At 37.1% G+C, this 15,752-nt stretch overlaps 1 protein-coding gene across 3 annotated transcripts; it reads right to left on the bottom strand.

Annotated features, from left to right (window-relative positions):
* Positions 1-1,618: 1,618 nt before the first annotated feature.
* zgc:158689 (uncharacterized protein LOC791177 homolog) lies at positions 1,619-14,620 on the bottom strand. 3 transcript variants are annotated; one of them, XM_066682548.1, is made up of 16 exons: positions 14,485-14,620; positions 12,911-13,013; positions 11,466-11,589; positions 11,163-11,238; positions 10,898-10,984; positions 9,520-9,581; positions 8,929-9,000; positions 8,641-8,778; positions 6,927-7,079; positions 5,159-5,338; positions 4,401-4,896; positions 4,088-4,298; positions 3,882-3,947; positions 3,553-3,769; positions 2,469-2,509; positions 1,619-2,388 (listed from the first exon to the last, which is right to left on the bottom strand). In XM_066682548.1, exons 3-16 carry the CDS (start codon positions 11,511-11,513, stop codon positions 2,316-2,318), a joined length of 1,920 nt encoding a protein of 639 aa, XP_066538645.1. In that variant the 5' UTR covers positions 11,514-11,589; positions 12,911-13,013; positions 14,485-14,620; the 3' UTR covers positions 1,619-2,315. The 3 variants fall into 3 exon arrangements, with proteins under 3 accessions (XP_066538645.1, XP_066538646.1, XP_066538647.1); XM_066682549.1 differs by lacking the exon at positions 12,911-13,013 and having other exon boundaries at positions 14,485-14,616; XM_066682550.1 differs by lacking the exons at positions 12,911-13,013; positions 14,485-14,620 and adding an exon at positions 12,189-12,373.
* Positions 14,621-15,752: the final 1,132 nt, after the last annotated feature.

A 15,752-nucleotide genomic window follows, 5' to 3' on the forward strand; every position in this document is an offset into this window, starting at 1 on the left:
TTAAATAAAATGACAGTTGGAGAAAAGTTTAATTTTGAAACTTTTGTTTACCTAGTCATTTCCTCCAACGTTTGGTGTATAAACTTAAGAAAAAAATCCAATTAAGCAGTAAAGATTAACGTGGTTTATTTAATTTTTACACAAAAGAGGAAATAAATTGACAGGCAATCTGTAACTGAACTGTGAATATGAAAAACGTTCAGTGAGATGCACTGTGAACAGTTAGACGTACAGTGGTGACCCTGCACACTGCAGATTTTTAAAAATGAAAAGTCAGTGAACCTGTTGATCAACTGGACAATGTCTAACAAACCTTAACAAAGGACCACTGGTATTAGACAACTTACAGTCAGTGTAATCATACACTTGTGCACGGTTTCAATGACAAACATGACACCTTTCATATGAGAAACATCTCGTAAACCATAATTATACAGCTGTAAATGGGAGAGAGTTTTCCTTTATTTGCTCTAAATGATACAAATTAACACATGACCTAAATTTCAGAATAAACAATATGTAATTGATATATAATATGAATGTGATTTTTCTTTAGTTCTAACATTTTTAATTGAATCTTTTCTTTGATTGATAAACTGAGTCCAAAATAATGTGCTGAAGCAGCAGATAGAAAATTGCACACAAAATCTGACAGGTTATCGTCCTTATTATTACCATAAAACACACTTAGAACAAATTCAGTACATTATCATAGAGACATTTGAATTGTAATCTACTTACTTTATACAGTGTTAGCAAAAACATTTTTTCATACAGCATTTAAGCAATCAATCTTAATCTATTTATGTTTAAGATTTCTTTTTATACAACAAATGTTATCTCAAAAAAGCATTAATTTAGAAACTGCAAATTTTAAATCTCATTTAAAATTGTAAGATTTAAAATTAATCAAATATCAATGGCCCTTCTCTCATAGAAAAGAGAGCTGAAAGTTAAAAATATGCTGAATTAGAACAGTGAAGATGTTTTACCTCTACACTTTCTTTCAGCACCTCCACTAACACTCCTTCACTTTCCAAACCTTTCTCTATCAGTGTCAGACAGATATACTGTCCCTACAACTTCCATAAAGCCTTTGACTCCATCTTCACGCAGTCTTAGCCTTCATGCTCCTAACGAAGACTATGCAACTCAACAGTACAAGCTTAGTTTGGCTCATTTTGGGGGATATTAGGAAAATAAGCTCGGTTAATCATGAGTATAAGTAAGATACCAGAGCAGCCTTCTTATCACTTGCATTCATTAACCACCAATATACCTCAATCTTTTTCCTTATTTTCTTTATCTCTTTCCACTTCCGTCAGTTTTTCTCACACCTTCTTAAAATAAAACACCCATCAGACATCCCACAGAATTCTCCCAGCCTTCGTAACATATAAAATATATTTTTCCACTTACAGCCACTTGGTAAATAAAAAAAAAAAGACAAACAAAAACATGGCTATTTAGTATGTTACCCTACTTGTTCCAATGTTTTACACACACACACACACACAGATATTTAAAAAATAAAATCTTCTGATTATGTAGATATGCATATAAAAAGAAAATATCTGTATGATCCGAAAAATAGCTGAAATATGAACAAAAATCACTGGCACACTTCTTGGTTTCTCTGACAGTGCAGTGAACACACAATACACAATTTATTTGCAGCAGGAACCAGTCCTGGCTCAGTTCAGTCTGTTAACAAAAATTTTCATTTCCATAAAATTTTAGTACAGTGTTATACTGCACTAAATACTGTATATTCAATATTGAACTCACTCTCAGTGTATGTTTTCTTAGACTCAGCACAACATACTCAAAATTGCAGCATGTAATGCAATGCAAGCAAATTTTGCTTGTGTGTATTTTCTATATATACTTTTTATATTGAGGTTTTGACCTTACAGCACTACTTTTATAGCCCCAGTGTAAAAGTTAAACTTTTAATGTAGGTGGAATATATAATCATTTTAGATTAAAGTACGTTAAATAAGAAGTCAAAGCTGTAAACACTGTGGTTCTAGATTATAATAGTCATCAGAAGAATGTTTTTTGTTTTGTTTTTTTTAACTGCCTTAAATATTTCTGCATTTATTAATTAGAAATATTTTCCAGGAATCAAGCTGATTTTGCTCTATTAAATGTAATATACATGTTGACTGAGAAATGTCTTCATGTGTTTGTTCTTTTGGAAATTTTTAAAAATAAGCATCGATAGGGCACATAAGTGTTGGCACAGAAATTCATATGAAGTGAATGCCCTAATACTGGGGTTAAATCAAGCTATAAACAGTAAAACTGAAACCCTACTCAATGAGAGGAGCTGAACGATCATTGGTCACCGTCTTCCTCAGCCGAATGTGAGCAAATGGATTGGTCCTACAGATGAAAACGCATGTGTTAACGATTATAGCTGGTATATTTCTTATTCAGATCACACTCATTCCTAACTGAGTTACCTGGTGGGTGAAGGAGGTGGAGAGGATCGCTCAGCAGCCAGCTGAGAAATAACAAAGAAAAAACAGGAACAGCATCAAAACACACTGATACATTATGTTCAATGTATTTAATAAAGTCAAAGCTGCAGGGTTAAATGAACACCTACTGGTTTTCTTCATGTTATAGCATAAGCACAGCAGAATCATTTGTAAGTCTAATATTCACAGATCCGATTTTACTGTATGTATGCAGTAGCTATAATGTTACAAAACATGACAAAATATGGGACTTACAAATGTTTTCAAGGATTCATGGCACCAGCCTTCCAGTACCTGACTACTTTTGCTACACACTGGCAAACTTCATGATTTTACCACTTTTTATTACAATCCCCATTTCCAGAAACGTGGGGACACTTAATGGAGTAACATGGTGCCCTGCAGATAACATCTGTTTTTGGGACGTCCTTGCTTATTTTAGTAATACAAGACCAATCCACATTCTGCATGGATTGCAACAGCATGGATCCTCATTAAAAGTGTTCGGGTGATTAACCTGTCCTGACCTTTGACCCATTGAAAACAACTGGTGCATTATGAAACAAAAAACACTGAGACACGAGGTCCCGAGCAGTTGAAATCTTATATAAAGAATGGGAAAGGCATTTAACTTTCAAGTAGTGCTTTTCTCATTTCCCAAACATTTACAAAGTGTAGTTTATAAAAGGAGTGATGTAAAACCATGGTAAATATGCCTCATCCTAAATTAGACTGTGTTGCTGGCTTCAAATTCACAATGAGCAAAACATTTTCAAAAAACAATAAACATTCTCAGTTTCACCACTCAAAATGTTGTCCTTGTACAATTATCTACTGAATATAGAGTTAACCTGATTTGCACATCAATGCATTTTGTTTTTACATTTTGCCAAGCTTCCAACATTTTTTAGAAATGGGATTTGTATAAAGAGGTGTTTTGTAAGAATGCATATCCAGTATTGTAAACTAGTGCTGAATCAAAAGCCTCATTTTACTTTGGGTACAGTTTTGCCTGAAAATATCCTCTATATATATCTCTGAATCGTGGAAGGGTGATAAATCATACTTTGTCCTTCAGTTGCAGAGCAGACAGTCTGGAACTGAGCTGTGTAGTATCAGGGTTCATCATGCTGTAAGGCCGTGGCCTGAAGGTGCTAATGCGCTGAGCCACCACACTCCTGTCATCTTCTGAGTCTGGACTGGCCTGCTTTATCTCACCACCAGGGGGCAGTCTATCCAAATGCCCTGTGCTTGTGCTGTTCAGCTTAGACAACAGAGGGAGGCTAGAAGGCAGAGGGAAGAGAAGCGACTGAATTCTGACTACTAAACTGGCTATTACATTTAAGCAAACACAAAAATAACACAAACGTTAATGAAATAAAGATAAAGACTGACCCAATATGTTGGTGTTCAGGAGTGTTTGGGAATGGCTGTGTGTAGGTGAAGGGAAACCAGCCTTTCCTTTGGGGAAATAAAAGAAAACAAAACAACAATGTGAAACTCTGAGGAACATCAACCTATTATTGTACACAGCAGTCACTTGACTCACTTGATATATATATATCCTGATCCTGATATAAAGTGGTCTTGATTACCCTTACCGTCCTGTCCTCTCATTCTGTCCATAGTGCCAGCCGTCTCTAGGTTCACTAATTAGCAGATTCAGGATGTCTCCATGGAGGAAGGACAACAGAGAGGAGCCTCCCCCTCTTTCTCCTCCTGCACCTCCTTCTGCCAAGCTTGGGGAGTGGGGGAACAGTGCTTCAACACGAAGAGGAGGAGAGAGAGGAAGTACACGGGGGAGAGAAGAGCCTATGATGGAAAGAGGGAGAGAAAATGGAGATGGGAAAATATTGAGAAAGAAAAAAAAAGTCTGAGAGAAAACAAAATGACTTTAAGATATCCCAGCCTTACCAAAGGTCCCAGTTCGGGTCTCACTGGGTTGTCGCCTTGGTAAAGGCAGCGTGGAAGTGGCACAGAGCTCAGTAGCCTTGAAAAGCAGAGGATTAAAGGCTGGTGGAGAGGTGGTGATGCCTTGCTGGAGACCAAAGGGCACGGGAGTCAAGGCGCGCGAGAGAGGTGCACTGTGGGGAAGTGGAGGACTGTTTGGTGCATTGGTGGGGGGAGTCAGACCTTGCAAAGATGTGGGGATCAGAGAGAGAGAGGCAGAAACAGTTGAAGGTGGAGTTTGTAGACTGGATTGGGACTGGGCGGGGCTGGTGGAGTTGCTGGCACTCTGGGCAGGGCCATTAGGGGAGGTGTGTTGTGGTGTGCTGGTCGCAGATGGTGCAGGGAGAGAGGGAGAGCTGGCATCAGATGAGCCAGACTGACTCCCACGCTGTTGGTGCTGCTGAGAGCGACTGCTGGACTCCCCATTCAGCAAAGGAGGGACTTCCTGTATGGATAACCTCTGGAAATACAGTAAATCGGTTCATGCCTTTGTTAATGTGTATCTAATATTATAATATTATAATATTTATATATTATAAATAATAATATAAATAATATTATTTATATTTATATTATAATATTTATAATATTAATTATAAACAGATGAAAAGAAGGAATAAAATACATTGAATACAATAAAGAAGAAAAACCATGCTAATATTAGTACATTTCAGTATTATGTTGGCAGTGAGGAATGGCTCAGTAGAACCTAAATATCGCACCTGCTCCCCAGATTGAGTAGTGCCCAGTTTGGCATGTCGGAGAACCTCTGCTATCCCAGCAGCCCCAGAGCCCTGGGGGGCTGTGTGCCGAAGCAAATTAAGCGCTCGTTCTGGGAGTTTGGTTGGTTGGGAGCAGGACTGTTGCCATGATGACAACTTCTGGGACAGGAGTTCTCGCACCTGTAAAGTTGCAAGCATGGTGTTACAAGTCACACACCCACAGATCACTCTTTCAATGGAATAGTGCTGATACATCTCTTTATAAGTTTTGGTATTATGATACAAAATCCTTTCCCAGAAATTCTGGGAGTATATTCTCCTTGAGAAGCTGCTGTCCTGATCCTCCAATAGGATGAGCTATTGACCTGAAAGAGGCAGGACCTCTTCGATATAAAGCCCACCAAGTGCCATCTGTATTTTTGGGGTAGGTTAGTTTTATTTTTTAGGGAATTTGTTTTTGTTTATTTCTTTTCTTTGGCACCATCCACAGTCCACCCAGTATTGATTGGTTGGTTTTAATATTTTGGATTGTTCAGTGTCTTCTACTTTACTGCTACAACAACATTTGCACTGTTGTATATTTTAAACCATTATCATACTACTACTGCTGCTTTATTGTACCCTGTATTTTTGCTTGAGATAAAAGTTGAAAAGAACACTCTATTGTGTTTCCCTCACTTCCACATTGCATCACACACTCCTTGTTATACCCATTCCTTGATACCCCTAGATGCCATCATGAAAAAGAGAGGAGGCAGTGTAACACTAAGTACGAGAAATATCCTACAGATTGCTCCTTTAACGTCCTCAATATTTCAGCCGCTCGCTTTGTCCTTTTCTGATTTTCTCTGTTCTGTCTGTTCTGCAGCTGTTGTACGGGTTTGTTTAAAAACTGATTATGTTTTATTTATTTAGGATATTTAAAATATATATATATATTCCAAATTAAATGTCTGAATATTCTCAATATATTTTTGGTAAAAGTTCAATGCTCTTTAATGGGATATAATTGCATTATTATGATCTCTATATTATCAGTATACCAATGGTCGTGAAATTACAATAATATAATTTATCACATTTATTTCTAAGAGAATATATCAACCAATCTTTCATGAAAGGCCTATGCATGGCGCATCATAAAGAGGAGAACCAGACAAAATCAACCAAAGACTTGAGCGGCAGAAGTGCAGCAAAGTTGGGCAAAAAATCCACTTGCAATTCTGCATAATGATTAGTACCTTCAAGTGTAATTAAAAGAAAAATGATGAGACCCAGTGCTTTTGTCACAGATTTTATTATATTTTTTTAGTTTGTTGACATTTTTTTCTAAATTATATTTAACAATTATATTCAACTTTGTAACTGACATCACTGAAAATATTTTGTTTGTCCTTCAGTGAATGAACAAATTAAAAATAAAATATTACATACTGTATTTAGAAAGTGTGCCAGCTTTTCTGGAAACAGGGTCTATACTCGCCCCCCCCAATTCCCAGTGTACATTATTGTCATTTTGATAACTTTTATTCATTTTTCAATTCTGTTTGAATTATAAGAGTATTGTTTTATTTTTTAGTATTGTATTAGTCTTACAAGTTTCATGTTGATTTTTTAATTATTTGTTTTACATTTTGCACAAGCAGTTTGTTTTTTTTAGCAACCCGTATGGTTACTTGGCATTTGGTCTGGTTAGTGGTTAGCTGTATGGCAATATACAGCAGTGGTTGTTGAAAGGTAATTGACAGAGTTTGCTGGTATTTTGTACCTTGCTGTGGTAGTTGATTAGCAGCTTGGTAACAGAGCACTGGCGGTCAACCAGGAAGCAGTACCTCCTTCTCTCCTCTGTCAGAGCTGAGCGATAACCCACAGCAACCAATGTGTCCAACTCTGTCTGTCTGCGACTCATCAATTCTACAAACTGAGAGTGAGAGAGAGAGAGAGAGAGAGAGAGAGAGAGAGAGAGAGAGAGAGAGAGAGAGAGTGTTAAATGCACACAAACATACTAACTAAAATTGTCCTCAGCACAACATATCTTTAAATACGCTGGGTATATACAACCTATTGTATTTCCACTGCTTTTCTACACCTTACCCACCTCTTATCAACAATAAAAGCATCAGCATTAACCTTTTCTAATAAATAATTGCAGTTTTTATAGAAACCACACCCCTGGGGAGCATCATCATTGTAACAAACTCTTGTTTAATTAACATGTGCACAGCTACTGACTAGAGCGGCATGGTGGCGCAGCAGGTAGTGTCACACAGCTCTAGGGATTGTGGGTTCGATTCCTGCTCCGGGTGACTGTCTGTGAGTTGTCCGCGTGGGTTTCCTCCCACAGTCCAAAAACACACATTGGTAGATGGATTAGCGACTCAAAAGTGTCCGTAGGCTCTGGACCCACCACGACCCTGAACTGGATAAGCGCTTACAGATACAGATTGAATGAATGAATGGAATGAATGAACAGCTACTGACTAAACAAAATATGCAGATATTTCCAAAGCACTTCTGTACACAATTACATAAGCTCTTATTAAATCTTATTAACCACAAGATCCTTTCAAACAGGGACAATATTTCTTCACCAAACACCTGTTTCAACAGACTATTATATCAACAACCTAATGGTCTAACTTCACAGTATAAACTCATGCACAAATATCATATTGCAGTTGTTTGGAATAATAATGCAAAACTTGTACACTAATTTTTCACTTGCTTATTGCTTAAGAATACATTTCTTTCACCTAAGAATACATATAGTTGACTTTCCTTAAGATCTCAAGCTTTGCTTGTGTGCTGTTCGTTGCTTGAAGAGATTGTTCCTTGAGAATGTATTGTGACATGAAATAAGGACGTTTTTATGCCCATCCCCAAACTGTGCTACCAGACATCACAGAATAACCAACATTAATGGAACCCTTTTTCCATCCCAGCAGAACTGTGCAACACTTGATATTTTTGATATTATTAAGGAACTTTCAAGGACTTGTTCCAAAAAGAGAATGAGAGTTATTGATCAACTGTCAAAAGGAGGGAGAGACAGGCATTATCTTTGTTTACTGAAATTTTAATTACATTGTGTTAGCAAAATTTCTGTACCAAGCAAAGTCATTTTAATAGTTTAACAGAGTGCTGATGAGTCAGTTCATGTCTAACTGCTTTGACCAAGTTTCTGTTAGCAAAGCAAGACAGTACAAACCCCAATTGTATATCTCTCTCTCACTCACTCTATCTCTCTCTCAGAAACCCTTTGTACCTTAGTTAACAATTGGTTCAGCATTGAAATATAAACTTGTTGATCAAAAATATCTTGAATATCTAAGACTTTCAGTCAGGCAGTGCAAATGAAAGCAAATCCATCATTTCTCGATTTGTTAGATAAAATCATTCCCATTCACTATTGGTCATACGTGGGCAGTACCTTTGACTGGTTTTGGCCTTCCCAGTACAATATGAAAAGAACCTGTGCATACCTGCATCTCACGGTCTCCGTACTTGTTGGGATGGCGACTGCCTTGGCTTTTCCTGCGTAACTTCTTCAGCTGTGACTGGCAGCGCTCAATAGACTCCGACTTTGACTTGCGCTCATTCTGATACTTCTTCAATGTTGCCTAAAGAAGGAGTGAGTCACTCAGGTGAATCCCAACAGTAGCATCATTTTAAGAATAAATTTAATTGTAAACTGACTATCAGTACCAGACCCACCCTCTTTAAGGGAAATTTTAGGGGAGCAGAAAAAAGCAAGTAAATTGCTGTCTTACTGAGAGGTATTTGATGTCCAGGTCCAACTTCTGCTCGAGCTGAGAGAGAAGCTCAGAGTGAAACAGCTTCAGCTAGATGGACACATAAACACAGTCGTTTTTTTAAGTGAGCTAATCTTGACTGAAGGAGTTTATGAAGAATGAAAATTATAGCCCAAGTGTGTGTGTGTGGATTGTGATGGCATTATGATCAGTTTTGAATGTAAAGAGCACTTAGGTAGCTAGAAAGTCGCTTCGGTATCTAGAAAGTAAGAGGCACACTTGGCTGAAAAATAATCATTTTTATTTGAAACAATGAACCTTTTTTCAGAATTGTAATTTCAAGTAAGCCATTCATAAGAAATGATGTAATGCAGCTGCTACATTATAACCCCCACAACGAGAAAAAATGAAACTGAAAATTTAACCCAAACCATTCGGCCCAAACAAAGGGTGGAACAAACTATATATAGAATTTGGCATTCACATTCCATCAAGATTAGGGAAAGACCTAATCTCTGTTTAGAGAACTGAGCCTTCACACTGCGTATCTCTCTCTCTCTCTCTCTCTCTCTCTCTCTCTCTCTCTCTCTTACACACACACACACTCACCACATCTTCTAACTGCACTTGGATCTGTCTGTGCACTTCAGCCATCTGGAATAATGTATCCCCTGTAATTATTTAGAAAAATGTAATGAAGAATATTAAAAAAGCAAAAACACATATATACATATCATAATACACTGAATGTTTGTGGTCATGGCCAATTTGTGTTAGTTATTCTTTATACTGTTCTGTTCTTTCTTGCCACTGTCCATTACACTGCTGCTGACTAGATATAGTTTGGTGATCTTAAGACAGCACTGAAAACTTCAGCAACAAGGCATCCACTACATTGCCACAATCATATCAGTGTCATGAATATGTTCAGAATGGTCCACCACCCACTCTGCTGGGTGAGAACAGAAGTCCTGTAGTCACAAACTGAACAATGATGAATTAGAGCGGCATTTTACATACCAACAGATGAGCTACATTCTGTAATTGTTCACCTTTATTATGGACATATGTGTAATATGAGCTATGTAAGTAATGTGCATGAGTAATATGTAATATGTGTAAGTGGAGCTCATAATAATTGGGACAGTGAATATAATATAAATTGAATGAACTGGATGTGTCATATATAAAGACGGATTTTAATCCTATATTTGCTACACTGAAATGATCTACTCCTAATTCTTTTTGCAGAATTAATACAAGTAAATATGTGCATGTATACTGATTGAACTGACAGATACTTCCCTGGTTCTTTAATATTATTGTTATTTGTATCTATTTATACAAATTTGTTTGTAGGTTTTATTGTTCAAGTGTGTCCTGTGAGTGTAAATAGTAGCTGTGTTAGTGTGTGTATATGACACATAAACCAATAATTTTTTTTTTTTTAAAGATGAGTGTAGAGTGAAAGGGTAGAAAATCAAAACACATGTCCAGAGGCTTTACATCACATACAGCAATCACTGATGTGACTGAATAGTGCCTACAAATTTTTAGCTATTGAACAAGTGTACATTCATACATATCATTTGTTGGCTGGATTGTTCAGGGTGTTATCCTGCTGGGCAGTGTGTGCGTTGGCCGTATGTGTCCCCCACTGAACAACTAAAACCCTAACTGTTGAGCCTGGCATGCTGCCTTCTCTCCCTCTCTCACTCTCTTTCCCACTCTCTTTTCTTTTTCTCCCCCACCCCTGCTGTTTTCAACAGTACAATGAGATCATGTGGTGTTGTTAATCTTTTTCAACAAAGGCCCCACTTTCTCTCTCACTCTCTTTCTCTCCATCTCCATCTCCCCTCATTTTCTCCTTCCCCTTTATACTGCACACTTTTATTTCAGTGTTTTGTCTGGTCTTCTCTTCCTTCTCTACACTGCATGTCCTTCCTTTGCTGTACTTCCTTTAATCCTCCACATTTCCCTCTCTCACCCAGTTCTTTGGATCCTTGGCTATCACTGGCCAGTTCCCCCAGTTTGACCAGGGCATCAAAGTAGCCCTTAGCTGCAACGGTCACTCCTGTACAGAGAGGGAGAGGAACAGAGAGAGAACACTCTTTCTTCACATGTAAATTGTTCAGTGAGTGAATAGGATCTTACATATTATTGTCCAAAGTGATTGATACATATTGAGTCACGAGACTTTGAAATGCTGGTACTTTTTAAAGTTAAAATCAACCAGAATAATAACGACTAACCTGTTAGAGCTTTCTCATATTGCTTTCCCATGGTGACAAAGTTCTTCAGACTGGGGTTAAACTGCTCGAGGATACCCTAAATACAGCACACTCTCAGATATGGCACAGAATTATTTGCATTGTTCTTTCTACAGTAATCCAGTCCCAAAGTAGCTTTTCAGAAATGATCAAGCTGAGGAAGTATTCACAAAATCTACCATGAAGCATGACCAGGTAAAATTAAAATCAAGATGGAACAGAACAAGAACAGATAGTGCATTGATGTACAATGTTGTGTATTGTAGAGAGGGATGCTTTATTTACCTTGTAGACATTTTCTGTCATTTTGTTGACCTCGTCAGATCGTGACATTATGTTGCTCTCAGTGTCCGTCCAGCCACCGTCTCTCAGAATACAGTTCTAAATGTTAGGTTAACACTACTCACACCTGCGGAGAGAGAGAGCTAACAAATTTTACACATTTATTTTCACACTTGCATGTAGCCTAGTGCAACTGCTGAGATGTAGATAGAAAATATTTTAATCTTTCTTTTTAGCTTTCAAATGCTATATACATGTCAAAAGATGACATTATCTAAATGTCCACAAATGACAGTCTGGTTGTAGTTGGATTGTTTCTATATGTTCAACATGTTTTCTAACAAGATAAGAACTCTACCAAGCGAGAGTGAGGGTGGCCGGGTTTTGTTAGGACAGTTACAATTCAATGCAGTACATGCCCATCTAAAAAACATACAGCATGAATTAGCTGACTACCTCTGAATGTTATTATATTTTAATTTCTTAATACTCATCTGGAGATCAATGTGATACACAACTATTACTCGTAATAGAAATAATGTCATGATTAATATGTTTACTTAAATTCTTCAGTGTTTACAATTTCTTGGCTCAGGTTTAGAGGTCAATATAAGGTTGTGCTGCAGTGTGTCTTGAGTCCATCTCATCAAGATAAATGTGTCACAGTTCCACAGAGGAAAACAGTGTGTTTGAGGGTCCGGGCAAGTGTCAGAGTGCTGAACAAACAGGCATGTGCTTCCCAGAGCTTCCCCTTGTACAGAGTGACAGAGGCTGGCAGGCAAGGAGAGGAATTCCAGTCCGGATTACTCTTTCAGACACAACTCCACCTCCACCCCCTTCAGACCTCTCCCTCATACTGCTGTTATTGCAGAAAGATTAGTCAGAAAACTTTAACCCATATCAAGTTATGGAGCATGACAAAGAAAACATTCTCAGCACTCTGATCCCTGTCTTTCTCCCAGTGCCTCTGTCACCTTCCATCACTTGTTATGAGACACATTTCATCTCTCATCATGTCCCACCCTTATCCTCCATCTTATCCTGCCTTTCCTAAAGGAATAATTGCACTTTACACTTTTCCACGCAGTTTAAAGAATAGACACATTTGATTGTATGGGGCGTTATTTTTCAGTCTTTATGATGTAAAATGTATTATTAAATGCTTATTTTGCTATGTTTCTAAAACTAACCTAAAAGGTTATATAGCATATAACTGGGATTTCTTTCTATCAATAAATGTGCATATCAAATATGTAATATATTTTAAACGACTGATCACAAGTAGCTTTTTAAATCCAACAAAGCATACTGTGCATATGTAAAAGACTTTTAGAAAGACCTTAAGTGTCTTCTCATGAAGCTTCTTAAGAGAATGCCAAGAATGTACAAAGCTGAAGCAAAGCAAAGAGGGCAAGTTGTTTGTTAAATTTATTTTTGTTAAAACTCACATTGTCTTGTGAATGACTCTGTAGTTAAACAGAATTTGGTGAGAAAATTAATAACGAAGGGGTGTTGTAACTGGGGTCTGGTTGTTATGACTAGCAAATGAATCTGAAATGAAACAAAGAATATGGGTTTAAAATGCAGAACGACAGCTTTTATGAAAAAATTTTTATATTTATAAAACTACAATAATAACATTATTGATTAAATGTAATAAAGTAGATACATTCAAATAGAAAAATAGACAAAAATTTAGATTAATGTAAAACTCCAAAAGAAGAGTGTTATGTATTCAAGAGATCTTTTTTGTGTTTGTATAAAGCCTGACTGTCTAATAAATATGGGGTTGAGTTCTATAATCTAGAAGCTTAAAAACAGAAAAAGGCCTCCATTTTTTAGTATTTTACTGAAAGTATTTGCAGAAGGGCTAAACCTACAGCTCTAAGATCAGGTGCTGCAGGCCTTTCCGCAACGTATGCTGGTACAAATCAATTTAGAGTTTAAACCAGAAAAAACTATCCCAATTTCCTATATTAAAATTTTTTTCTTACAAATATCTCTATCAAAACAGGAAAAACAATTTGTGACCTCCACTGAGATACATCTGACACATACAGTCCTCCATTTCAGTAATTGTAAAATTCAGGTTTCACTGCATCATTAGTTGATGCACAAGAGATAACATGATTTGCTCAGTTGGGTCTAGGTGTGTATATTTATAGGACTACTTAGAGTCAATGGCAGTTTTAAAAAATAATGTAAAAAATAAATTTGAAAATGATCTCATATGATATCTGCACCTGGAGTAAATTATTCAGATCTCCACAAAACTGTATAAGCATTCTTAAGCAGCCAAGTCAGTCAAGAATTTAATCTCGTTGAACTACATTTCACTTTCATAGAATATAAATCTAAATGCAGGCCTTCCATAACATCACCTTAACTGAGAAGATACATAACACAGCTAGCAGTGTTTGTGCTTAACACACCTTAGGCTTTCAGCAGCTTAAAAAGTTTTACAATCAATAATACAATTTTAAATTGACATTGAGTTGACATTCTACATTTTAACATCCTATATTTTTCCAATCTATATGCTTTTTAATGAATGAATTATGGTGTTACAAACAAAAAGTTGAAAATGCATAAACAAGTCATGGCATGCCTTTGATTTAAATTTCTTATATAACCTTATAATAAAATATTGTTAATTCTCGTAGTTCCTAAATACTGCATCTGATCTAAATTACAGAAAGAGCGTAATGTACTTTAAGTGCAAATCAAAATATGCAAAGTACATATTCACAAAATGGGTTTAATATGTGTTTCAGAATACATCTTGGCTTAATCTCAGTAAGATCTCCAGGGCCTGCAACAATAGTTAAAACTGGCCTATGTATATTCACACTAGATAAATTTAACACTGAACTTTAGGTTAAAATAAAGCCAAGTGTTTAACTGTGTATATTTCTGTACAGAGTTGGAAGACTGGAAAAGCAAGTTCCTTCTGTTACCACAAAAACCACCTGTTGATCTAATGTTTTTTATGTCCCAATGAAGTTTGTGTGTAGTGCTTTACCTTCTTTGTGCTCATCAGAGGCCTCCACGCAAGATCTTCTGGTGCTCTTTTTGTAAATTCTTTGAGAAATGGTTATGGCTTCTCTTCCTCCGTTGCTCCACTTTGCCCCACTCTTGCCTTTCGCCTCTGATTGTGGGGGGTAGTAAAAACCCAGCACTGTGCTAAATCACCCCCTCTCCCCCCCGAAAGCCCCCTGCCTCCCCCCAGCCTCACTCTCACGAATCGAGGTCAGAGATGTGGTGCAGTTTAATGCAGTGGCTCAGTGCTCGGAAAGTTCAACTCACTGCCCTGCTTTTGGGGAGAAAAAAAATCATAAAGCAATGAAAAATCCTTTCCTCACTTTGCACAGATTTACACAGTGTAGACTACTACTGGGCTTGCACCCTCCATTCTTCCCTCCTTCCCTCGCTCTCTCTCTCTCTTAAACAAAGTCTTCCCTCTCTCACACACTCTCTCTCACTCTCTCTCTCTCTTGCTTCCTCACTCGGAATGAATAACAATGAGGTAACGGGACTGGGCTCTGAATACCACAGAGGCAGAGAAGAATGACTAAAGGACTCTACACCACTGCCACTGGCTGCCACATATACACCCAATACAATCTCACTACAAATACTGTTCCTATGGGTCAAATGTATTTCTCAAGACATTCATCTCTATGCTTCTTTTTCTAAGAACAAAAAAACATTTTTGTTTTTAAACACAGGCTTTTAAAATTAGATATGTATTACTTAATATAGATGTATATTGGATAAGTGGTTACAGACAATGAATTAATGAATTTTGAAATATTCTACAATGTATAAAATATAAAACATACTAAATTATTAAATTACCATCCAGGACTCATTTTGACAAACTCATGAAAAGCCCTCCCACAGCATTACATGGGAAATTGTCATGCTACTGTGATATATAAAATGACATAGGTTTTGAAGAGCTTTGGAAAAACTTTACACAGATTTCACTTTACACAGTCTGCCACTGCATCAAGAAACGCAACCTGAAACACAAATCAACCTTACCTCAATTATATACAGAAATGCCTCTGTCAAGCTCATCTTGGGTGGCCCAAATGGTGATTAAAACCTTAAAACGTGTGTTATGGTCAGATGGGTCAACTTTCATGCTTGTTTTGAGAAAAAATACAAAACAAAATGGACACGTATTTCTCCACGCCAGAGAAAAAATGGGACCATCCAGAAATTCAATTAAGGGTGCAAAAGCCAACATGTCATACTTTGGGGCTGCACCTTATCTTGGCATGG

The sequence above is a fragment of the Hoplias malabaricus genome, chromosome 10 (assembly GCF_029633855.1).
Source record: "Hoplias malabaricus isolate fHopMal1 chromosome 10, fHopMal1.hap1, whole genome shotgun sequence".
NCBI classification, from domain to species: Eukaryota; Metazoa; Chordata; class Actinopteri; order Characiformes; family Erythrinidae; genus Hoplias; species Hoplias malabaricus.

Excerpts from the sequence above, each read along its gene's own strand:
- zgc:158689 (XM_066682548.1), bottom strand. The coding sequence starts at position 11,513 with ATGTCACGATCTGACGAGGTCAACAAAATGACAGAAAATGTCTACAAG. Across the intron at positions 3,770-3,881 it reads CCTGAACACCAACATATTGG|CCTCCCTCTGTTGTCTAAGC; the intron begins GTCAGTCTTTAT and ends TCTGCCTTCTAG. Across the intron at positions 2,510-3,552 it reads CTCTGCAACTGAAGGACAAA|CTGGCTGCTGAGCGATCCTC; the intron begins GTATGATTTATC and ends GTTATTTCTCAG.